This window comes from Etheostoma spectabile, chromosome 17 (genome assembly GCF_008692095.1).
Source record: "Etheostoma spectabile isolate EspeVRDwgs_2016 chromosome 17, UIUC_Espe_1.0, whole genome shotgun sequence".
Lineage (NCBI taxonomy): Eukaryota > Metazoa > Chordata > Actinopteri > Perciformes > Percidae > Etheostoma > Etheostoma spectabile.
The window spans coordinates 19,227,405-19,251,494 of NC_045749.1; the positions used below are offsets into that span (position 1 = coordinate 19,227,405).

The window sequence follows — 24,090 nt, forward strand, 5'->3', positions numbered from 1 at the left end:
GTGTGCTAATTGTACACCTGCACCAGTGAATTGTGAAGGCCATCTGGACTGTAGTGGTAGGAAAGGACGGTGCAGAAGAGTATTTTGAAATATTGATGATGTAGCATTGTGTCTGAAAGGATCATATGTGTTAGCTGGCCCCATTATTATAATCATACCCTTGCTATACTTATCGAAATGACTGTATTTCAATTCTTATTTGGAAATTAACACATTAAAAGCAAGATTATTTGTTCAAGACTCACTATTTTGTGGTGGACAAACACATTTTGAAGGATTCATGTTACTAGAATTAACAACAAGAACCTCCCATAAGAGAAAAAACACATTTTAGTACTATGGGTCATGCTGTGATTGTTTTTCAAGAGCTTTTTATTGATCTGTACAATTAGCGGCTGTGACAAAGGTAATGACAGATGACATGACTTGCATAAATCTGTTGCATTAACCTTCAAATCTGCAAAAACTGACTTGGGGCGTAGCTTTAAAAACATTCAAATGTTGTGTGTGCGTGTCTCTCTCCTCATTTGCTTGGCAGTTGCTCTCACTTTGTACTCTGTTCTGTTGAGTTTATCCTTTGTCCCAAAGGGCAATTTGTATGCAGCAGGAAGACATCACATGAAGAATATACAACACAAACCATACAACAATCGATACAAATAAAAACAGCAGCTTTAGTGTGAGTTAAAGAATACATAGTTGCATAATTGTATTGGAATGATAATGAAAGTTAAAAAAAACTACAAAAACTCAAACAACTCATGCAAATGGTCTTTCATTATATCTTGCTTCGTCTTTTTTTTCTGTGTCCACGAATGGCCCTACATACTAAACACATCTTCATTAAATCCAGAAAAGCTTTTGGCCACTGCTAAACGAGAAAAGTTTAAAGTGTATACAGCCTTTAGTAATATCATCTGCCTAAAAGTTCATTAATACTAAACTAATACTGAACTATGCTGCTATAACCTTTACTGTCATTTTGCGACCTCTGTAGGTTTGCCCAATTCTTCCTGTGCCCACTGTTTGATGAGAGCTGTAAGGAACGGGAGGTGAACGCTGTGGACTCTGAGCACGAGAAGAACCTGATGAATGACGCCTGGAGGCTGTTCCAGTTAGAAAAGGCCACTGGCAACCCTGACCACCCCTTCAGTAAATTTGGAACAGGTAGAAAATCTTGAGAGTTGCCACCAGTGCTCACTTCAACTGTATCATATATTTCATTCTGACCTTCTGCTTATTACTGTCTGCCTCCATGATGTGTAGACCTGATAGTCCATCACATCTGTCAGTGTCAGCCTACACTGAACACAATTGGAATAGTTTGTGTTAAAAACACTGGATGTTTAAACAGAAGTACCATGTATTGGCTAGATGATCTAATTACACAAATTATGGTCCAGTCCACTGGCCTATTTACATATTAATGTAAAATAATAAAAGTTAGGTTTTGTAATATTTAAATTTATATAAGGTTTATATACCGCCTATGCAGTGTTTTAAAGAAGTATCATGCCCCACAGAGATTTACACTATTAAAGGTTCCATATTATGCTGCCTTTTTGGGTTTCTACTAGAACATGGTTTCATGTTTAATTGTTTTCATACTGTATGTCTGAATATACCTGTATTCACCCTGTCTGAATATACACTTTGTTTTAGCTCTTCCTTTTGAAAAAGCCAAGACGTGTGCAGGCTGTGTGCATTCCTCTGTGGATTCAGCGTTTCACATTATTTATGTAGCACCCCGGCCTGGATTATAACTAACAATAAAAAACATGGTAATATCACTTTTTTACCGTTAGATATTTGGCAATATAGTACCTCACTTTAGTCCTGTTTGGTAAACAAAAGAACAGGATGGTGTTCTATAGCAATACATGCACTTCAACCCACCGTTTTGTTCACATGCTACAGCTTTGGTCTTTGACATCTTTAACACATTTTATGCCTCCTAATTATAACAATTAAGATCCACTCACGTAACATTTAACTTTTCTCATAGCATAAAAGAGACTTTACTCTCTGGGCCAGGCAATTTCCAGATCAGAGTGATGTGTACTGAGTGATGGCAGTCTTGAATTGTATAATCGTTTAAAAAGTTTATAAAGGTTTTATGTTTTAGTGCCCTGAATATTTAAATGCAGTTCTCAAAAACAACTTGCGGATGTATATCTGTGCCTGCATCCTTTCCACAGGGTGGAACAATGACTGTTCATCTATTTAGAATACAATGATCATTATCTCTCCATTCCCCGTGATGCACTGTACTCAATACATTGCTCATATTTGTGGATTTGGTTATTCAAACTAAATTGATAATTGCATTTGGAGAGTGAAAGTGATCTTGAATGATTTCTAGTTGTGTAGAACTAGCAAAGCTTGATCATTACAATTGTACTTTTGTCATGGAGAAGTTGTGGTAGGATTTTTGAAAAACAAATTTTCACTGTTCATTCAATCATTTTAGGTAACAAATTGACCCTTGAGACCCGGCCGTCCCAAGATGGGATTGACATCCGTCAGGAGCTCCTGAAGTTTCATTCTACATATTACTCCTCCAACCTCATGGGACTGTGTGTGTTAGGAAGAGGTAAGAATTAACCTCTCACAAACATCCTGTTTAAATGTTGCACTCTGCCTGAACAGCACTGCGTCTTGTCAACACCTTGTACTGTCAGTTACACAAGACAACAAAGAGGAACAAACTATACAGTACAGTCATGTATGACTTTGTGTATATGGCCTAAACCACAATATTTCACAATTTAAATATAAACCATAGTTTACAATATTAGTATGATTTTTAAAGTTAATATACAGCAATACAAAATATCCTTGTAAAATCAATTGTGATACTGTGCCTTGGTATATTTACCAAAAAACAATGAGACAATTGTCAAGACTGTCTAGATCTTAGCTAATGCTGGTTGTAGTAATTGTTAAAGGTAAGTCCATTTAGAGTATGCCCTACGCCACCTTCTATTGTTTTGCATGTTTGTATTGCCTTTAACTTTGTGTAGAGGTAGGGATGTAACTGTATGAAAACTTAACCTCACGTTATAGTGACCAAAATGATCACGGTTTTCGGTATTATCACGGTATTTTTAAAAGTGTGTTCAATATGTTCAGAAAGCAATGAAATAGCACAAGCTGAAATAGTTTCAAAAAGTGTAACCATGTTTATTATATTACAAAGATATAGGCTGCTGTAGGGGGTCCGGTAAGAACTTCAACCAGAGATGTCTGACTTTGAGATCCAGGAAGATTTATTTACAACTCTAACATGAAGTAACTATAGAGTTGTATGTCACGTTACATGTGAAGCTGGATGTGGTTCTGAAATATAAGCAAATAATAATTTGATTTACTATGAACATTATTTACCAAAACTAAATGTTATAGCCACCATATAACGAGAAACAATACTAAGTATTACATTAACTTCTCTGTAATAATTAACATAAATGTAACATAGTAACATATTACTCAGTAACACAAACTGAGAATGAGCCACATCTATTACAACACGCATATCCATAACGGAGCATACAGTGTAATACACCTTTAATAGCTAAGCACGTGGCTCTACAGGCTAGTCTGTTTACTGGTGATTGCACCTTGCTAGCAAATTGCCCAAGCAAAACCTGAATATCTGTCAGCTATGCAGTAAGATACAGCGACATTATCAAGGCGATAATATCGCTCTCGCTTCCCCCCCCCCCCCCCCAAATAACTGTCATGTCATAACATGGGCTAAACTTCCACATGTAGCAGAACACAAATTAAAGATAACGAGGCAGTGAAACCCATGACAGTTTAGCAAGCTACAGAATAGTTTTAACTCATCTTCTGGGCTCCACACATCACTTCAACAAAGAAAAGAAAAATGTCCGCTGCTACATTATGTCCATTCTCCTGTGTGAGCGCAGTGCGCCTGCGGGGCAACTTCAGGAACCTCAGATGAAGCTGGGACAGGGTTTCCACACCGTGGTAATCTACTGCGATAATAAGGATATTTTAAATGAAAAGGGTAATTGTTACCGTCAACATTTTTACCGTGGTTTACTATTACATCGGTGATCAAGGTTTGTAAAAATATCTTCCCATTGGCCTTTTACTAGTTTTGACCTTTGTAATCTTCTGTAATTGTGAGACACTTCACAAACCACTGCTTCCTTTTGTGGTAAAAGTAAAGCAACATTTCCTGTTTTTCTATCTACAACAGTCTTTATGTGAGAAGGACAGAAACAAATTTCTCAAACTACATGATCTTGTAGAGTTGAAAATAAAAGGCAACATGGGCTTCTCAAAGATGGGCTTACATTTTTTTTATTGTCATAGCAATTTATACATCTCAGAAGGATTTTTAAAAACGTATTGATGTTAGGGTGCCACATACCACCTCTTTTAATTTAAAGGTAATTTGTCAATAAGCAATTTAATGAATAAATAAAAATAACCACATTTAAATTCCAATCCAGATTCAGGAAGTCACATTCTACCGAATCATGCCTACTCTATTTATCCGACATCATAAGCAAGGAAATGGAAAATGAAGGTTTTTTATTTAGGTCTTCCCCATCAGGGAGGGAACAACATGTGGTCGTAAGGGGAGTGCTGTCTGACCCCCATGTAGTTAAATGCGGCGTTCGTCAAGGACGCATTCTAGGTCCGTCCTTATTTTTAACATACATTAATGACATGGCAGACTCCTGCTCATGTGAACTCTTTCTGTACGCTGATGATTTGGCACTTCTAGTGTCTCATAAACACCAATCCACTCTAGAAGTTTGAAGGCCTTACAATCTGACTTAAAGGGAGGCTGCAAACAGCCCAGAATAAATTTATACGAGTAATTCTGAGCTTGGGCAATAGGTCACATATAGGTAGATCATAATTTGGCTCCCTGTTAAGTTTTGTGTTACTATGTCAAGACTTGCCATGATCTATAAAACATTATATGGTAGTGTCCCAATTTTTTTGTCATGCTTTATAACTAAGGTAAGTAGCATATCTGACCTGTGTCCTTATAGATTTAAGACAATGTTAGGAAAAGGAATCTTTGCCTATATATGGGCATTTTCAGTGGAATAAGTTAGACCTGCAAATTAAAGTCATTTCCATGCTGAACTCTTTAAAAAAGACAGTCAAGGCCTGGTTATTAGAGAGGGTTGCGGAATATAACAAAAGGCAAATTACCGTTTTTATTTAAGTAAAATGTTATATCAAGTCAATGTTTATTACACACTCTGTAAGGGTCTTGACTTGCCCTGATGTTGTGTTGAAGACCACAATGGAAATAAGTCCTGGACTTAATTGTGTTTTTATCCTTGATTGTATTGGATGTCTTTTCCTGTGTACGACATTTTTTAATGCATTTAAATAAATCAAATCAATACATATACAGTGCTCATTTTTTCTGTTTTTAAATGAAGAGCTATCTCTTATTAAAGGAAGTGTCACTCATGTTCATTATAATTTGCAAGGCTTTCTCATCTGACTTGTAAGAGACATACAGGTAAATGCTTAGAAGAACGTCCAAGCACGATTAATAGGTCCAAGTGGCTCTGTTACTTAACAGCTCAATGTCTAGTGAGCTTTGTTGTGGATTTGTTTGTCAAAATTATCATTGAAGTGGAAGCGTTTTGTGCACTCTGGAAATACTATATTGATGGTCAAAGTTTTATAGTTGATATCTTTCAATCCATGCAATGTCAAGATCTATCCTTTATTATATACTGCTGAAACGTTTTATTGGGTCTTCTTTGCATTCATATGAGCTACTTGTTGTCTATTACCTTACGTAAATCTGAGCTTTTTTCCTCTTTACCTATAGAATCATTAGATGAGTTGACCTCCATGGTGGTTAAGCTATTTGGAGAAGTCGAGAACAAGAACGTACCTATCCCAGAGTTCCCTGAGCACCCCTTCCAGGAAGAACACCTCAAAGTGAGTATTACTTACCCTGCCAATGCTTCTCACACTTAACACTCTACACTCTTTACTGTAATGTCTGGCCATAGTCAATATTTAATAAGATAGAATTTATTAGGTTTTGTTACCCAGTTAGTTCATCATGATAACTGGCTGTTCTCTATATGAAAAGACAGTGGGGAAATGTATTCAGGCACTACATCATGAAAATGTCATCACTAAACAAAATATGTTTTCTAAACTATAAGTTTTCCTAAGTAACACGTTTTTTCTGTTCTTGGTTTTCTATTGCAGCAATTCTACAAAGTGGTGCCTATTAAAGACATCAGGAACCTGTATGTGACTTTCCCCATCCCAGACCTACAGAAGTACTACAAATCTAACCCAGGACATTATCTGGGACATCTGATTGGTCATGAAGGACCCGGAAGTTTGTTATCTGAGCTCAAATCTAAAGGTAGGACACAAAGATTGTTGAATTTTTTTATTTATTTTTTTATTTTTAAATAATGACCATATACAGAACGAAATGCTGAAAATGTACTATTTTACGATTGGATTTTTCAACCATAGTAGAATTTATTTAGTTTTCAAGATGTACTATTAAACTTAAGATGTTCAATTTCCATTCCTATGTTACTTTTAACAGAAAATGACCATGATTATTTTTTTTGAAGGCTGGGTGAACACACTAGTGGGAGGGCAGAAAGAAGGAGCCAGAGGATTCATGTTCTTCATCATCAATGTGGATTTGACTGAGGAGGGCCTCTGTAAGTACAGCTGAGTCTACATTAACCGTAGCTCATTTACCAAATTTCTGTTGTGTTTAGATTTGTGTATGCATAAGTAAATGAAATTTAGATACTTTTCAGTGAGTAATTTTTTTTGTATATTGAGTGAGTTATTTTTTATATAGTTTTAAATATATGTTATCACTGCAGTGCACGTTGAGGACATCATCTTCCACATGTTCCAGTACATCCAGAAACTGCGTACTGAGGGACCACAGGAGTGGGTGTTTGAGGAGTGCAAGGTAATTAATGTTGTCTGTTCAGCGACATTTCAGACAGAGGGGCAGGAAAAACCTGACCTACTTATTTCTGGTTAGTGGAATAACTAATAGAGCAGCACCGACTTTGATAGCAGAGACTGATGGATTCAAACATGCCAGCTATTTTCACCATCTTGTCTGCTTAAACATAGCCATGTCGAATGAAACTGGATAGTATTCTTTTTCTGTTCTACACTGTGACAGCTTGTTTTAACTCAAATTGTCTTTCCTAAAGGATTAGAATAACATGGAGATTAAGTTCCTATTTTTTTAGAATCTAAAAAAAATCTTTTTGTTGTAACTCTTTATTTAAAGTATTTTTTTACATGTTTACAGAAAATAACACAACGCACACTGTGTTGGGTACTACAGTTAATTTTACATGATTCTGTGTGTTTAATGTCTGTGGACATTAAACATTGACGCATCCTCCTTTTCTTCTGATATAAAGAGTCAATGTCTCCCATTTTCTGAGGAAGATTTCTCTTGATCTTGGAGAAAAAGTTATCCTTTCCATTGTTAAGTTCTCCTTGATTATGTCTATCCTCTGTTCTGGCTCTAAATGTCTGTCATATGTGCTGTGATTTCACTGGTTACATCTCTTGTTCTCTCTATAGGATTTAAACAAAGTGGCCTTCAGGTTCAAGGACAAAGAGCGACCTCGTGGCTACACGTCCAAAGTGGCTGGTCTTGTACACGTAGGTCCCTTCTATATCTGCAAAGATTGTTTTCCAGGGAGACACAATGCAGCTTATTGGGTCTGTACCTGCTGTCGTCATCTGGCTGCCTGATCCTGCTGTTGACTCTGTATAGAGAGGATTTAGGTTTTGCAGAGGCACAGTCTGAGTTAAGCTAGGCTTTTATATTTCCTACCCTTCCTGTATGACTGTCTCAGCAAGGTTCATTGACTTAACCCTTGTGTTGTTGTCCTGTCAAAATTGAAAATCATCACTTTTATTGACTCTTTTTATCAATGGTTTTAACTTTTTCTTACATTTTTGTCCCTTTTTTTTCTATGTTTGTCCCTTTTTTGATGTTTAACACTACGTAACACTAACTTATTAACTTTAGTTTTAGTTATTTTTGTAATTCATGGTCAATAAACCTCATTTATAGGAAATTATACCTAATGTGCAAGTTAGCAAAGCAGAAATTAGGAATTATTTAGACTAAAATTAAAGGAATTTATGTTGATGGATAATCAGACTGGAATATGTTACCTTTTACTCGATACAAAACCACTTCAATTTTTTTCTCCAAATGCTATAAAATTGAATAAGACACTCCAAAATTAGAAAGTAGAAAATTTGTACTTGCAAAAGAGCGTTGTGTAGAATCAATCATGTTTTTTGGGTAATTACAATTGGGTCGTTAAAAAGAACATTGATATAGGGTCAATTTGACTTGAAGACAACATGAGGGTTAAGTACCTAATCATTCCTGCTCCCATAATTACAGAATTTTTCTTGTGTGTCTCCTTGCTAGGTTTTGGCAGTGCAAACTTAAAAAAAAAAAAAAAAAAAAAAAAAAAGTCACCCTCCCCAAGATAAATCAATAATTGCTTTTTACTGTCCGTCTACTCCAGTGGCAGTTGAAGACTTATTACTGTTTTAGCCCTTTCCACAAATGTTTTACAGTTAGTCGTGCCACCTCAAGCAGTACGAGGCTAATGGCTGTTTTCTCTGTATGTTTCAGTACTACCCTCTTGAAGAGATTCTTGCAGCAGAGTACCTGTTGGAGGACTTCAGGCCCGATCTGATTGAGATGGTGCTGGATAAGCTGAGACCAGAGCATGTTAGGTCAGTGTGAGAACAGTAGTCTCTGGCCATGTACAGAAAAGCTGATGCCATGCCTTGCCTTGCCTATATTATGTAAAAAAAACATATCAATTTCCTTATTGATTTCACTTTGACAAATACATGTGTTGCAAGCCTTATATATTGGTAATAATGTGTGTATTTGTACGCAACACCAAAGAAATAGCCCAGAAAGTCTGCTCTATCTTTATAACTGTTATCTGCAATACATAATTTGAGGATAATAATAGAGGATAAAAATTGGTCTGTCTGCTGTGACAAAGTGCTGTCGATCTTCTTTGAAATTTGTATGAAACGGCTTTTTATTGTTCTGCCTTAAAAAGGGATTCCAGGCAACTTCACACATTTGATTATGTCTGCAGCCTCAAAGGGTCAGTTAGTTCAGAAGATGGATATGTGTGCTCAGGAATACATTATCAAGGTTTTGCTCTTTCAATTGGAAATGCTGGTAACCTCATAGGATTTAACATGAACAATTTGTCCAATATAAAATCGTTACTAACAAACTTGTTTTACATGCCTATGTCATTAAGAGAGATTGGTCTACCAAATAGTATTTTGTGTTAAAGCACAGGTAGATATCTTTATACTGTATGTTGTTAAACCTAGTTGTTGGAGCCACAATTAACTGTTTTGGACCTAAACACCACGTGATAAGCGAAGATAAATGTAAACTATACAGTTGGACCTGCATTCTGTCTTTTGTGAAGATGCAGAAGAAGAGGTTCAGCCTGTTCTTTTGGAATGAACCTTTAAACAATTTTTTTTATTTTTTATATAGGAATACATTTTGTCACACAGGTGGACCATACCAAATAAAAGAGTCATATAGTGGGAATAGCAGTATTTTCTCTTTTGCAGCCCAACTTTAAGTCTGAATCTTACCCTTTTATAGCCTTAATGCTAATGAATTGTATGGGATACTACTTTTATTTTAAGTAAAGTGCAGACTTGTAATTAGTCCATTTCTTAATGCTCACCATGGAGTAGATTGCATGCCCTCTTTGGCTGACCCTGACAGTTTGCATGCCAAACTCTTCCTCTACTCAAGTGGCTATTTAACCTTGGTGTTTTGCCAGCAATATTTTGAGTGTTTCCTTATGTCTATGTATCAGTGCCATTTCAGCAGCCATAAGTGAAGATACAGCGAAGATACAAGTCAGGTTACATAATTAAAGTGCTAGAAACGAGAGGTGTAACGAGATCTGGAGATTTGAATGTGCTGAGATTTGTTGCCAAGGTAAAACTGTTCTAATTTAGCAAAGAAGATCCCCTGCCTGGTCGCCAAAGTTGACTCTTGAGTTCACTTTTGCAGTGCGGAAGCGGAGTTGCAATAGTACAAAACTGCCAGTAAAACCCAGCGTTGGAACATTAGAGGGTTACGGCTGCGTGATATACACTACCATTCAAAAAGTTTGGGGTCACCCAAACAATTTTGTGTTTTCCTGAAAAGTCACACTTATTCACCACCATACATTGTGAAATGAATAGAAAATAGAGTCAAGACATTGACAAGGTTAGAAATAATGATTTGTATTTGAAACAAGATTTTTTTTTACATCAAACTTTGCTGCAAATTGAGGATTCTTTGACGAAAGCAATTACAGCATTGCAGACCTTTGGCATTCTAGCTGTTAATTTGTTGAGGTAATCTGGAGAAATTGCACCCCACGCTTCCAGAAGCAGCTCCCACAAGTTGGATTGGTTGGATGGGCACTTCTTGCGTACCATACGGTCAAGCTGCTCCCGCAACAGCTCAATGGGGTTCAGATCTGGTGACTGCGCTGGCCACTCCATTACCGATAGAATACCAGCTGCCTGCTTCTGCTCTAAATAGTTCTTGCACAATTTGGAGGTGTGTTTAGGGTCATTGTCCTGTTGTAGGATGAAATTGGCTCCAATCAAGCGCTGTCCACTGGGTATGGCATGGCGTTGCAAAATGGAGTGATAGCCTTCCTTATTCAGAATCCCTTTTACCCTGTACAAATCTCCCACCTTACCAGCACCAAAGCAACCATCATATTACCTCCACCATGCTTAACAGATGGCGTCAGGCATTCTTCCAGCATCTTTTCATTTGTTCTGCGTCTCACAAACGTTCTTCTTTGTGATCCAAACACCTCAAACTTGGATTCATCCGTCCACAACACTTTTTTCCAGTCTTCCTCTGTCCAATGTCTGTGTTCTTTTGCCCATTCTAATCTTTTTCTTTTATTGGCCAGTCTCGGATATGGCTTTTTCTTTGCCACTCTGCCCTGAAGCCCAGAATCCCGCAGCCGCCTCTTCACTGTAGATGTTGACACTGGTGTTTTGCGGGTACTATTTAATGAAGATGCCAGTTGCGGACCTGTGAGGCGTCTGTTTCTCAAACTAGAGACTCTAATGTACTTATCTTCTTGCTCAGTTGTGCAACGCGGCCTCCCACTTCTTTCTCTACTCTGGTTAGAGCCTGTTTGTGCTGTCCTCTGAAGGGAGTAGTACACACCGTTGTAGGAAATCTTAAATTTTTTAGCAATGTCTTGCATGGAATAGCCTTCATTTCTAAGGACAAGAATAGACTGTCGAGTTTCAGATGAAAGTTCTCTTTTTCTGCCCATTTTGAGCGTTTAATTGACCCCACAAATGTGATGCTCCAGAAACTCAATCTGCTCAAAGGAAGGTCAGTTTTGTAGCTTCTGTAACGACCTAAACTGTTTTCAGATGTGTGAACAGGATTGCACAAGGGTTTTCTAATCATCAATTAGCCTTCTGAGCCAATGAGCAAACACGTTGTACCATTAGAACACTGGAGTGATGTTGCTGGAAATGGGCCTCTATACACCTATGTAGATATTGCACCAAAAACCAGACATTTGCAGCTAGAATAGTCATTTACACATTAGCAATATATAGAGTGTATTTCTTCAAAGTTAAGACTAGTTAAAAGTTATCTTCATTGAAAAGTACAGTGCTTTTCCTTCAAAAATAAGGACATTTCAATGTGACCCCCAAACTTTTGAACGGTAGTGTACACATGGACTGCAGCGTGCATCTTAGTGTGGTGCTGACTTGCGCGGATCGCTCTCCTTCTGTCTTTAAATGAGCAAAACCTAACTTTACTTTTAATGATATTAAACAAAGAGAAATGTTCTCCCCTCGTCTTAAAATGGACCTACAAAGTGTAGCCTACTTTCTTGTTTACTGCTGCAATGAAACGCTTGGTTACTTTGTAACCTTGATTCTCTGAGTGAAAAGTAGTTTTCCAGTCTTATTTCTAACGGAAGTTTTCTTTAAAATAGTGTTAAAATCTTGTCTCAATCTTGTGAACCCAATCGCGTCTTGTGAGCTGAGTGTCTCGACACACCCCTATTTAAAAACTCTATTCACTTATTACTTATACACTACTTGTTTTCATGTTGTCTTAGTTAACAAAACAGAAAGCTACTACCACTTTGTGATTAAATAAATGTTTAGGTACCAGTAAAACACACTCTAAATGCAGCACACAGTGTGTATAGGAATTCTAAACATAGCTCATCATCAGTTAGAGGCAGACTATGTGTCAATGGCTCTCCACAACCTCAGACATCATCCAAATGTAAAAACCATTTGCATCTCATCTTGTGCAGTGCTTATAAATAGATTATCTCGTCAGCTCTGGCAGAGAGATCTTTGTATCCATGTAAAGTGACCTTTTTTTTTTTTACTCTTTCCTTTTCCAGAGTTGCAGTGGTGTCAAAGTCATTTGAGGGGCAAACCAACAAGACAGAAGAGTGGTATGGCACGCAGTACAAACAGGAGGCCATCTCTGAAGAGTCCATCGAGGTTAATCTTTTCAATCGTAGTGCTCTAATTAATTCACAATACTTGGCGTCTTTTTTTTCTGCCATGTAATGTGTGTAAGAAACTTTTTGCTTATTTTTCGCCTGTGTTTCAGAAATGGGCAGGTGCAGACCTCAACGGCAAGTTCAAATTGCCGATGAGAAACGAGTTCATCCCTACCAACTTTGAGATCTACCCTCTTGAGAAAGACTCTCCACCAGTCCCCACTTTAATCAAGGCAAGTTTTTTTCCTGCACAACTCTATCAAAGTACAGAAAAGTAAGGTCACCATTAACTCTAGGAAGGCCAGCATTCCATTTACTCCTAAAACTGCTGAGCAGGTAATATTTACCCGCTGCCATAACAGCATCAGCACTTGCAAATGTGCCATATATTGAAGCAGTTAAGTCATTAATTTTTATCAATTCTTTTAACTCTTTTAACTTGATAAAATAACTACTTAAAAGTCAGGTTATGGCCTTTAGGCTCTTCTATTCAAATCAAAAACATGCACACACAACCTGTGACTGCGCTCTACATGTTCCCGGTTATAGATACTTAGGAACCGTATTGGTTGAGCCGACACTAAAAAATATAAATATTTACCGTTACTTAAGCTAGCGTTAGAAACTGCTTCATGGGTTACGTATTACTAGTATGTGTATTGTTATCGCCTGCCTGTTGAAGCACTTGTGACTTCAGCGTCACGTACGCAATGATCGGGGCAAGCTGGACGCTCCTCGTCCTTAGATGAAGATTCCTCCTCTGATGAAAAAGACGAGTCATTGATCTGCCCATGATCCAAACTTGTGTCCATATCGAGCTTGCTTCAGCTTGTGATATGGCAGTTTTATATCAACACAGTTACATGCATTTAAAAATGCCAGACAGGTTTTACCCGTTGGCCTTTCTAGTGTTAATTACCCAGTAACTGCATTGGATGATCCTTCCTTAAGTTCATATTGTTAGAAATGTCTTATGTCTTATGCTTTCATATGCTGATAAAATATTTTGATTGAGACATAAAACATTTAGTACTGTTGTAGCCATCATGTCAAGATCAGAGGAACTAAGCTAATAACAGGGTACATATTCTATTCTCTGGAAAGGAAAGACGGAAAAAAAGCCACTCTGCCTTTTTATTGAAAAAAGACTAGTGTCATCTGTTCAAATCAAAGTAACTTTGTTCAAAATTATGTGAATATTTAAATGCACACTGTCTCCTTGTGGTGATGTGCTGATGAAGTGTGCCTTCTCATTTCCAGGGACTGCAGACAATTATTGTACAGAATGGCCTTAAAAAATTAATATGGAAATAAGAACTGCCTGTGCGTGTGGTGTTCTTTTTTCCAGGACACAGCTATGAGCAAGGTGTGGTTCAAGCAGGATGACAAGTTCTTCCTGCCCAAGGCATGCTTGAACTTTGAGTTCTTCAGGTGCGTAACTAACTGTGAACCTTTTTTGTAGTTCAGCTGGAACTATAGATACAAGGTTCTCACCAGTAAATCAACTTTTACGTTCAAGTGGATGTGTCATCAATTCTTGTAGCAGCTCTACAAAAACAAAATACTTACATCTTTAAAGGACCTGGATCATTTTGCGCTAACAGAAGTTTAACTTGACGCCAGCATCTTATCAAAAAAAGACCATATCAGAAATGATCGAGGCTGTCGCCTCTTAGATGAAGGCAAGAACAGGAAGGTAGGAGCAAAGCAAGTCTCAAAACTATTGTACAGCAACTCAGTTACATTATAGCCATACGTTTATTGGAAGCTGAACATGTGATCAGTAGTTATTTGCTAACACAACTCTGGTCAGAGAAGTCACAGTTTGGCCATGGAGGATTCCCTTTGAGAGCAATAGAAATACAAATAAGGAAACACTACGTAAACCTTTTAATTGAATGCAATTTTTACTGAAATTACTTCATTTGTGTTAGCTGACCATTATTGGTTCTGTACTCGACATTCAGAACCTTAATATATCAGCGAACAACTGTTTGCTATGTAAAGATAGTCAGCAACTGAAACACTGCCAATCCCTTTGGTGTGGCACTTTAATTAGTCTATTATGCTGTAATAATTTGGTTCATAGGTTGTAACAAGTCACCTGACAACCAAAACTGGAACATTTGTACTGTTACAACACTAATAACTACAGTTAATTGTATGTTGTTGTGTAGAACTATGTTATTTATGATACTTGTAGTATTTTCAGGTTCTACTGAGAGAAAATGTAGAAACCAATGTGTCTACGCTTTGTTTCTTTGCTTTGTTTGACCACTGATGTTTTCTCTACAGCCCGTTTGCGTATGTGGACCCATTGCATTGTAACATGGCGTATTTATACCTGGAGCTCCTCAAGGACTCCCTCAACGAGTATGCATATGCAGCCGAGCTAGCTGGCTTGAACTATGACCTCCAAAATACCGTCTATGGGATGTATGTAAGTATTCAAAATTCCTCCCCATCGCCCTCACGCTGCATCCCAGACCTTAGGTCCCCAAGCTTTATCATCCTCAGACTGGGCTACTGTGACTCAGCCAGGCCTGGGTTGACTGGTCATTTTAAGCCATCTATATGGCCAGACTGGAAGGTTTTATCTAACAAGGTGATACAATAAATGAAAAAAGGCCGGGCATTACAAAAAGTACTGTATATGATAGTTTGGTATTGTCAAAACTCGTGGTAAACCCCACCCATACACAAACAAAAATAAATAAAAAATCTTCCAACCCAGACCTGGCCAGTCTGGCATCTTCCTCTTTATTCTTTATCAGTCCTTTTCCCCTTTTTTCTCACCCGCCTTTCGCGAACCTCTTATGACTACTTATGGTAATTATTTTCTCACGTTGTCAGGCATACCAGTCATTGTCATTTCTCACTTTTAGATGTGTTGTCGTTAAATGCACACCTGTATTTATCACATCAGGTGAAAGGGCATTCCACCCACCGCGTTGAATGTATGATTTAAAGGTTGATCTGGCGGTGGCACGAGTCTTCCATAGAACATGGTTGTCTGACAGTTTTTTCGGGAGAGAAAGCTGGTCGTGAGGCTGCATATACATACTCTTCTTCTCATACTTGCCTTGTCTTTCTTTTTTGACAACCCCTCATTCCCAACAAACATGTATTTTTGTTCTTTTTTTCCCTTCCATTAGTCGCTACCTATACGCAGATCCCCTGCACTGCAACATGACCTACTTGTTACTCATGTTACTGAAGGACGATTTAAAAGAGTATACATATGCAGCCCGCCTGGCCGGGCTGGTGTATGGCCTAGCCTCGGGGATGAATGCCATCCTCGTGAGTAAGCCGTTTGAAGTCTGGAGGGAAATAAAGGCTTTGACAGGGTGTGGAAATGGCTTGGTTATCCACGCTCAGTTTGATTGATTGATTACGTGAAGTGCTGTGTGTCCTGTTAATCCAACCTTAAGGGCTATCTGCTTGCTACTGCATTCCCTGCAAACACCAACTTGATGTCATTTTACTATAGGATAACTGAATACAGCCCTCTTGAAATGTCATACGCTACTATGTTTTATTCCTACTTACGTTAAGATTTAATTTTTAAATGCCATGACACCTCAGTCTTTGCTAGAAGACTTTCGTTTCTAAGATTAGTGTTTTTGAAATTAATTAATAAAATAGGTTTTCATTTTAGGCCCCTGTGGTATCTAAACTCACAAATTTAAAATGTGCATACTTTTAAGTGTACACTGAATCCTGGCTGTTTCAGTCATGGGCGGATGACTGTTATTGCAGATTTACTTCCAAAATTGTTTCAGGATAATATATTCCGACCGCACATGTGTCTGAAAGACGGAGAAATAGACTGGATGGCAAGATTTTACCTACTTGTTATACTTATTGTTTGCTCTTTTGGCTGCCATTCTCTCACTTCTAATGTGTCACAGTTGAAAAAGTGTCTTGTTGCAAGATGCCAGGAATAAAGCCAAATGATGCAGATTCTCTGACATATTTAAGGACACAATTCTGCTGATTCAAGTGCACAAAGGACATTGAAGTGGATCTGTATCCAGGAAGTTTAATGGACTTAGCAAGTGACTTGCCCAATCAGGCACCTCTTTGTTTCCCCAATTTATGAATACAGTTTTCTCAGTGGTGTGTATATGTTTCAGGGATTGTTGTATAGCAAAGTAACAACTTGCCCATGAATGAAACTGGTTTGCGGGGGTGGTGTTTTGCTCTTTTCTTTGTCAAGCTTTTCTAACTCCTGCACTAACACTTTGCACCCTTTGTCACATGACCTAGTAGTACTGTGCATTCATTAGCTTCCTCTCATCAGTGATTGTGATGTGTCCTTAGAGACAGCTATCTTTTTATGTAATTGATTTGAGTCAGCAGTATTGGTGTGGCTGGCCGGATGTTTGTCAAGGTTAATGATGTTTGGAGAGATTACTTTGAACATGTGTCACCGCAGAGACCAAGCGACAGGCAGTGGGGAGGAATGGGATGAGTCTGAGAGCGTAGCCATGTAGCTGGAGGTTTTGCTGAATCATGAAGGGCCATAAGGGGTAGATGACATTGCAAAAGTAGAGGCTTTAAATAACCTTGACTGTTCTTTTCCATTTTTAAAATGCTAATTTGTATAGAAAAATGTGTCTGCTCTGACTCCCTAAGAGACCAAAGTGAAATATGTTTGCACTGCAGTAGAATGTGAAGTGGTGCTGCTTAATACAGATCAGCCTTTTTATTACCTTTTTTTTCAACCATTGTGGTCAATCGGAATCTTTTTATTAATGTATATTTCTTCACATTTTTATGTTATTGGAACATTTAAGGCAAATCTAGGTGTGCTTTTACATATTTTGTAATTTATTGTAGCAGTGGTGACCCATCTGAGACGGGGAAGTGATGGGCTTTTCCTAACAATCATTTTGCTAGCCAATAAATGCACACATAAATAAATACTGGTAGGTCAAAGCTTTCAAATCAGGTTTTGACCTACCTGGTAGAGTGTGCTCCCATATACTGAGGCTTAGTTCTCAAGGCAGCGTTAAGCGTGTTTGATTCTGACCTGCGGCCCTTTGCTGCATGTTGCACGCTCTCTCTCTCGCTCCCCTTTCCTGTGTAAAGCTGTCCTACCTAATAAAAGGCCTAAAATGCTACTGGAAAGAAACAACAACCTATAAATCAACAAATGAAACCACAGTTTCAGGCTGACCTTATCTTTCATGTACCATCTGTCCTCTATCACTGTCTGCTGCAGCTGTCGGTTAAAGGTTACAGTGACAAACAGCACATCCTGCTGAAGAAGATCATTGAGAAGATGGCCACATTTGAGATAGATGAAAAGCGCTTTGATATCATCAAAGAAGCGGTAAGCTCTGACTGCAACTCCATCAGTACAAAGTTATGAGTCAAATTCAGAATCTATGTATCTCTATCTACTTAATCTAATCAATTGTTACTGTGCCTTACAACATTAGGGCATTTTAGTAAAGACAGTAGTTTCTTTAGACATTTCTTTCTTTCCTTTTTTAAATATAGTTCATAATGTTGACCTTGAACTGACTTCTTTTTCTCCCTGAAGTACATGAGGTCTTTGAATAACTTCAGAGCCGAGCAGCCTCACCAGCACGCCATGTACTACCTCCGTCTACTAATGACCGAGGTTGCTTGGACCAAAGACGAGCTCAAAGAGGCTTTGGAGGGTGAGGATGGATCCTCTTTATCTCTTTTCTTCTGTCTTAAAGTCCCAGCTCTTGTGCGTATTAGTCCCTTTTCTACTTGGGGTCAAACTGAGTTGACTGAAATGCAAAACAAATGTATAGTCAAACCTCTTTTCAGGCCAGAACTGAGCGTGTGAAGCTTCTAGCTGGCGCTATGTAGCTGGTTGTATGAGGTTGAATAACTTAGTGGCTGTAGGAACAAACGTATAACTGAAATTTCACTATTTCTGAGTTTCATAAACTTGAATTCCTGTGCTAAAGGTATGTGTTTGTTAGGCTTACAGTCAATAGAGGGCTACTCTTTATCGCCTTACATTTGGTCGTTTCTTCTCTTCTCCTTAAATCCTCATTTGAATGCCGTATCGTTGAACGTCAGAAATTAACGTTTCCTGAAAACAGCGTGTAGGTTTTCTTTTTAGAATCTCAGTAAATTCATCAAATTCAGTGTCCACAATTCTATTTACAATAAACTAGCTGTCATACTTCACAGGACCCGCGTGAGTGCGGATTTCATGTTGCGGTTTACGTTGTGCGGTTTTTGTTTCGTTTGTCACTTTGCCTAAGATTGAGTGACAAGTAGTAATCTCCCTTTTTTAGTGGTTGCCACAACTTTACGAGTGATGACGTCATGTCACAGTTCCAGTTGCTCAGGGAGAGAGAGTGATAACAGTTTGCTTGAGTTCAGTAGAGCAGATGGCTCTGCAGAGTTGTGTAATTAGGACTTTGTGACTTTTCACAAACAGCTGAAGGAGCGGCAATGTACATAGCGGAAACCCTGTTGTGCGTCTGCCCCATACCATGGCGGCAGAAATTTTACCGTGGCGGGCTGCCATCAACATAGAGGAAACACTGCCGGGGCTCCAATTACCATGCCATGTCCCCTTATCAGTGTCCTTAACCTCAGACTTAAAGTCTGTATGTTTCTGTGGACACACAACCATTAACATAAATTGTGTGTCCCTGTAGAAGCTTATCCTTGAATTTAGGTCAGACGTTGCTTGAATTCAGATTGGCCACATTAAGACAGCCTTGATTTTGTACGGGTGTGTCTGTGTTTTACAGGGCTTGGTTGTTTGTCTAACGTGTGACCGTTGTTTGTCTTGTTTGTGACTGGAATGCTGTGCAATTAAAATATATGCGCGCGTGCGCACACACACACACACACACACTTATTGGTTATGTTTTTCTTTCCTTATTTAGTCTCAGGAAATTGTTTTTGATTGATTGCTGTTGTCTGTGATTTGTATTCCAGATGTAACTCTCTCACGCCTCAAGGCCTTCATACCTCAGCTATTGTCACGTCTACATATTGAAGCCCTTCTCCATGGCAACATCACCAAGGAGGTTTGTCAATAGTCAATGTGTTTTTACTGCTTTAGTACCGAAGCTCTACGTTTTGCCTTTTTCTCAGTGAATACTGAATGCATCACAGGTATACAGGTATCACAGATGATTTTTGTCAAAAACCTCTTATAAGATTCTGAGGTCAAGGCTGATTTCACATGAGGCCTCTTCTTCTCACAGCACCCACCTTACTGCTTGTAATGATGACTGTGTTACAGTCTGGTGGAGAGAGAATTAGACTCCCCAGTGGGAGCAATGACCCATTTTGTCGTCGAAGGCCTGCTCCTATCAAGCCAGAGAAGGAACTGACCAAGTAGTTTGGCAAATAAGCCATATAATATGAGGCTGTGTGGTGGATGGAAAATTGGGTAGTCTTGTTTTGATGGGAAATTTGTACTTAATGTTAGACAAGCAGGCCAGTTATTCAGTTAGATGGCTGGAAAACATCCCCACAAAACATTAAAAAAATTGATTTTAAAAAAGAAAGCTGTTGGCAATGGATCTTTAATTTGTTTTTGCAAGACAGCTAAATCTATTACCATGCATACATGTCCCTCTCCCCTCACATTTAATTAAGGAAACTTTGTTCCACAAGCACAACTTCAGATAATACGAGTCCGACCCAGAACATCTGTCAGCTTAAGTCCATCCCATGTAAACGCTCCACATTTTTAGCTGTGTACTTGCATTATCCTAAATGTTTCAAGCAATCAAACCCAGATATTTCTATGATTTAATTAATGACACATAGCGCGTCATTTGGTTGCCTGTCAATGTTGTCATAAAACGTTTGACCCCTCTAGCTGTTCTAACTTCTAACAAAACACGGAAAATGCCCAGTAACACCAGATGATATGTCGGAGAGTAATTGTAAATCATACAATGCCACAGAAATATACTTGATAACATTAAGACAGTTTTCTGCCACACAGCATAATTTTTTTTTAAAATTACATGCTACTTTGCAACACAGTAATACAGTAGAGACCTAATTTATGAATACATTTCAATACTACAGTGTGCTAAGTGGCTCATGCTAATACTTTGTATTTAAACCGTAAGGAAATATTTTTAATGTTCGACACGCTGATAGTCATTTGTAGTATGATTGTTTTGACCACTGTTAACAGCCCTGGGCTGAAAAACCTTCAGTTGGAATGAGAGTGGACAACAGCCAGCCCAGTGTTGGTAATAACAACGCTAACAGCAATAACAGAAAGTTAAGTGATCCGTCGGGGTACACACCAAGTCAGAACCCAGGTGCTGGCGCCCGTGTCTGGCACTAAGGCCTCCGGTCCCCCCTAGTTGCCGTCCGCTCCCATTGGTTGTTTAGCAATGAAGACTTCAAGACATCATCAAAAGTCTGTGTTTCGATTGAGAGACCCCCATGGTGACCTAGTGGCAGAAAATTGCATACTTTACGTTTAACACTTTCCAAAGGATGGATGGATGAATGGATGGATAGATAGATATCTCTGTCATTTTAAAAAGGCTGTTCTAAATTGTAAACCCCCCACATTTTAAACCTGTAGCGATTTTGGTTTTATCTATAAAGTTGTGTGACATATCTTCTAGTGAGATATCAACTTCAAACTTACTGAATATAACTATTTTTAAACTATTTTCTGCTGACGGTTAAAAGCAAATGCTAAAAGTGTCCACAGGGAGATCTGTGGATTGTCCTGAGTAAGCAGTACATTGTTTCTGGAAACATACTTTGCTGTGGATTATTTTGATGCTTCGAAAGCTAAATTCTGTTCATTGTTTCTCCCTTATAAGTGTAAGTATCCTAAACTTTGCAAAAAGAATGTCCAAACCATCTGCATAGCAAGTTAATGAAGGGGGGAAACCTTGAATATGGAATATCAAGCTAACCTCACTGTAGTATTTAGCTGTAGGCTGAGAGAGCAAAGCTTTTCCCATGCGAGTACAATCCGTTAGTGATTAAATCAACAAATTGAGGGTGGAAAAGGTCCAATAATTCTTGGATTCAGCTTTAATTCTGGTCTCAGCTAATGCAGCTTTTTGGGAAATGTCAGAAGCAATTCTGGGTAATGTACATAGAAAGTCACTGACTGAAATAGCAGCCCTGTTAAAGAAGACTGTGCATAATGGAAAGTTAAATTACAAATTCTTCAATTGGAAAATATCATGTACCATTTAGCTATGATGATTAGCTCTTAGAGTAGAATTGCCCTCAAATATGCTGTCTTTGTGACTAGAGTACTTTCCTTTTCCTCCCTGTTCTCTCTCTAGTCTGCTCTTGGCATGATGCAAATGGTGGAGGACACGCTCATTGAGCATGCTCACACAAAGCCCCTCCTGCCGAGCCAACTGATACGCTACAGAGAGGTGCAGGTTCCAGACGGTAGGTCCAGTACTCCCCCACATCCCATACACACACTGGTAAGGCACTCTTAATCATAATTTGCCAGTCATGGCTGTCTCCAAGGCGACCATGCAAAAGAGTTCCCACCCAGAGCTTTCTCCCTCGTCATCAGTGACGCTGTCATGCGTTTGTGAAGACTTGATTAAATTCAACATCCCTCATTTCCCTCTGAAGAGCATATAGTCACTGACTGGAAAAGGACGTCATCGGGCAAAATGCGTACACACACACACACACACACACACACACACACACACACACACACACACACACACACACACACACACACACACCTTCCCCTCAGCTCAAAGATGAATGCACAAACGCCAAGCAAAGCACCTGTGCTTGCTTTCTGATTAAATTAGGAAAGTTGAGCGGTGTGGAGAGGAAAACCAGAGCTGTGCGTGGCCACCTGGACACATCCTGTGTCTCATCAAGGGTATTTCCAGGCTTGGCTCCAGACTGCCAGTCAGACAATGAGCAGGAGTGCAGGAAAAGGACCTAACGGATGTAAACACAAAGTTGGATTATGAAATGACGGACTGGCTGACAGTCTATCAGAGAAACGCATTATTACACTCACAGCTGAAAGCTTTAGAGCCAAACGTTCCCATTAATCTGTCCAGTTATACATTAATCTTTGTTAAAGTCACCACGTGATCCAAATGTAGTCAGAAAGAAAGCCCAATGCCCACAATTTAAACACAATTTTGGAGCATGCTGTCACTTCTTAATTTGACCAACAGGCTTTTTGTTACAAGGACACAGAAAACAAAAAATGATTGATTTGGGCATTTAAAGTAGTAGGTAGTTTTCCCCTCTTAGTGTGCTCTATTTACTTCTTTTGAGTTGACTGAAAGTCTGACCGTGTGTTTAACTTTGGCCATACAAAACACACAATGTCTGACATTTTCACACTTCACATCAGTATTTTGGGCTCTGATTGGTTGTTTTCCCTATGCTATTAGGAGCCCCAGGAGGAAGCAGGGGAATGTGATTTTGTTTTCCCAGATTATCTGATTTGTAGTTCTGTTGAGATATAGTGACAGTTTGACAGTGAAAGTTACCAACTGTAGCTGTAATCAAAGAGCTTATCTTTCCAAAATGTTTTAATGTTGCTTATTTTATTTATTTTTTAAGTAAAACTTTTAACCGGTTGAGGAGAGTTAAGGAGATGTTGAGGACTGTGGACATGACACTCTCCGAACGCAGAGCCAAAGTGCTCCGTCAGCGTGTACATAAAGGCACATACACTACCCAGCTCAACTCGTCCTCTATTCAAAGAGAGCTTGATCAGAATAACTTAGACTTAACCCTACAGGAGGAGCCATCAATCTTTGCATAGGGGAAACCCCTATGCAAAAGCAGTGGCTCCTCTGTGTTTAGTACAGATGAAAGGCAAGAGAAGACGAAAAAGCCCAATGTTGGCATTCAGCAGACTGTCTTTCTCTGCCGTAGTGTCACTACTGTCCTCTGTCTGAACTTTCCTGCTTCACTCCTCTATGCCTTAAGCAAAGTGTTCAGGCATGACTGCATATCTCCAAGTGAAACAGCTCATCAGTTTTTGCCAACATGACTTGTGTTGCTTAAGGCAACATTGAATGCGGATCATCATTTGGATTTTATATATACAGTGTATATATGTAGCTAGGCTGGTGAAATTATTTCCCATGTATATGAGAGTTAATTCATCACAGGGGATTGTGGGTTAATGAAGAGGCTAGTTTTGGCTAAGTCACTATATTACATTGAAGTATAGTTCTCAACGTATCCCTGCACGGCCTAGTCACGTTTTTGACAGAATCATCTAGACTTTGTGTCAATCTGATCTGCACTGACATACCAGAAAGAAACTTAGAATGCTCATCATATTCTGTCTTCCTACCTATTCCATAATTCAATTTCATTCAATTCAATTTTATTTATAGTATCAATTCATAACAAGAGTTATCTCAAGACACTTTACAGATAGACCAGGTCTAGACCACACTCCAGAATTTACAAGGACCCAACAGTTCTAGTAGTTTCCTCCAGAGCAAGTAACAGTGCGACAGTG

The 24,090-nt window shown here is 38.7% G+C and overlaps 1 protein-coding gene across 3 annotated transcripts in view; it reads left to right on the forward strand.

Moving 5' to 3' along the window:
* The window catches only part of ide (insulin-degrading enzyme), a 37,294-nt gene that overhangs the window by 3,416 nt on the left and 9,788 nt on the right, over window positions 1–24,090 (forward strand). For 2 of the 3 annotated variants that reach the window (XM_032541030.1, XM_032541031.1), the window contains exons 4-19: window positions 998–1,167; window positions 2,471–2,593; window positions 5,840–5,952; window positions 6,232–6,394; window positions 6,615–6,707; window positions 6,879–6,970; window positions 7,606–7,686; window positions 8,684–8,787; window positions 12,507–12,609; window positions 12,722–12,844; window positions 13,960–14,042; window positions 14,907–15,051; window positions 17,839–17,949; window positions 18,163–18,283; window positions 19,554–19,645; window positions 21,902–22,013. In XM_032541030.1, coding sequence (XP_032396921.1) covers window positions 998–1,167; window positions 2,471–2,593; window positions 5,840–5,952; window positions 6,232–6,394; window positions 6,615–6,707; window positions 6,879–6,970; window positions 7,606–7,686; window positions 8,684–8,787; window positions 12,507–12,609; window positions 12,722–12,844; window positions 13,960–14,042; window positions 14,907–15,051; window positions 17,839–17,949; window positions 18,163–18,283; window positions 19,554–19,645; window positions 21,902–22,013 — 1,829 coding nt within the window. Of the gene's footprint in view, window positions 1–997; window positions 1,168–2,470; window positions 2,594–5,839; window positions 5,953–6,231; window positions 6,395–6,614; window positions 6,708–6,878; window positions 6,971–7,605; window positions 7,687–8,683; window positions 8,788–12,506; window positions 12,610–12,721; window positions 12,845–13,959; window positions 14,043–14,906; window positions 15,052–15,766; window positions 15,912–17,838; window positions 17,950–18,162; window positions 18,284–19,553; window positions 19,646–21,901; window positions 22,014–24,090 lie in introns of all 3 variants that reach the window. The other variant, XM_032541032.1, reaches the window with a different exon arrangement.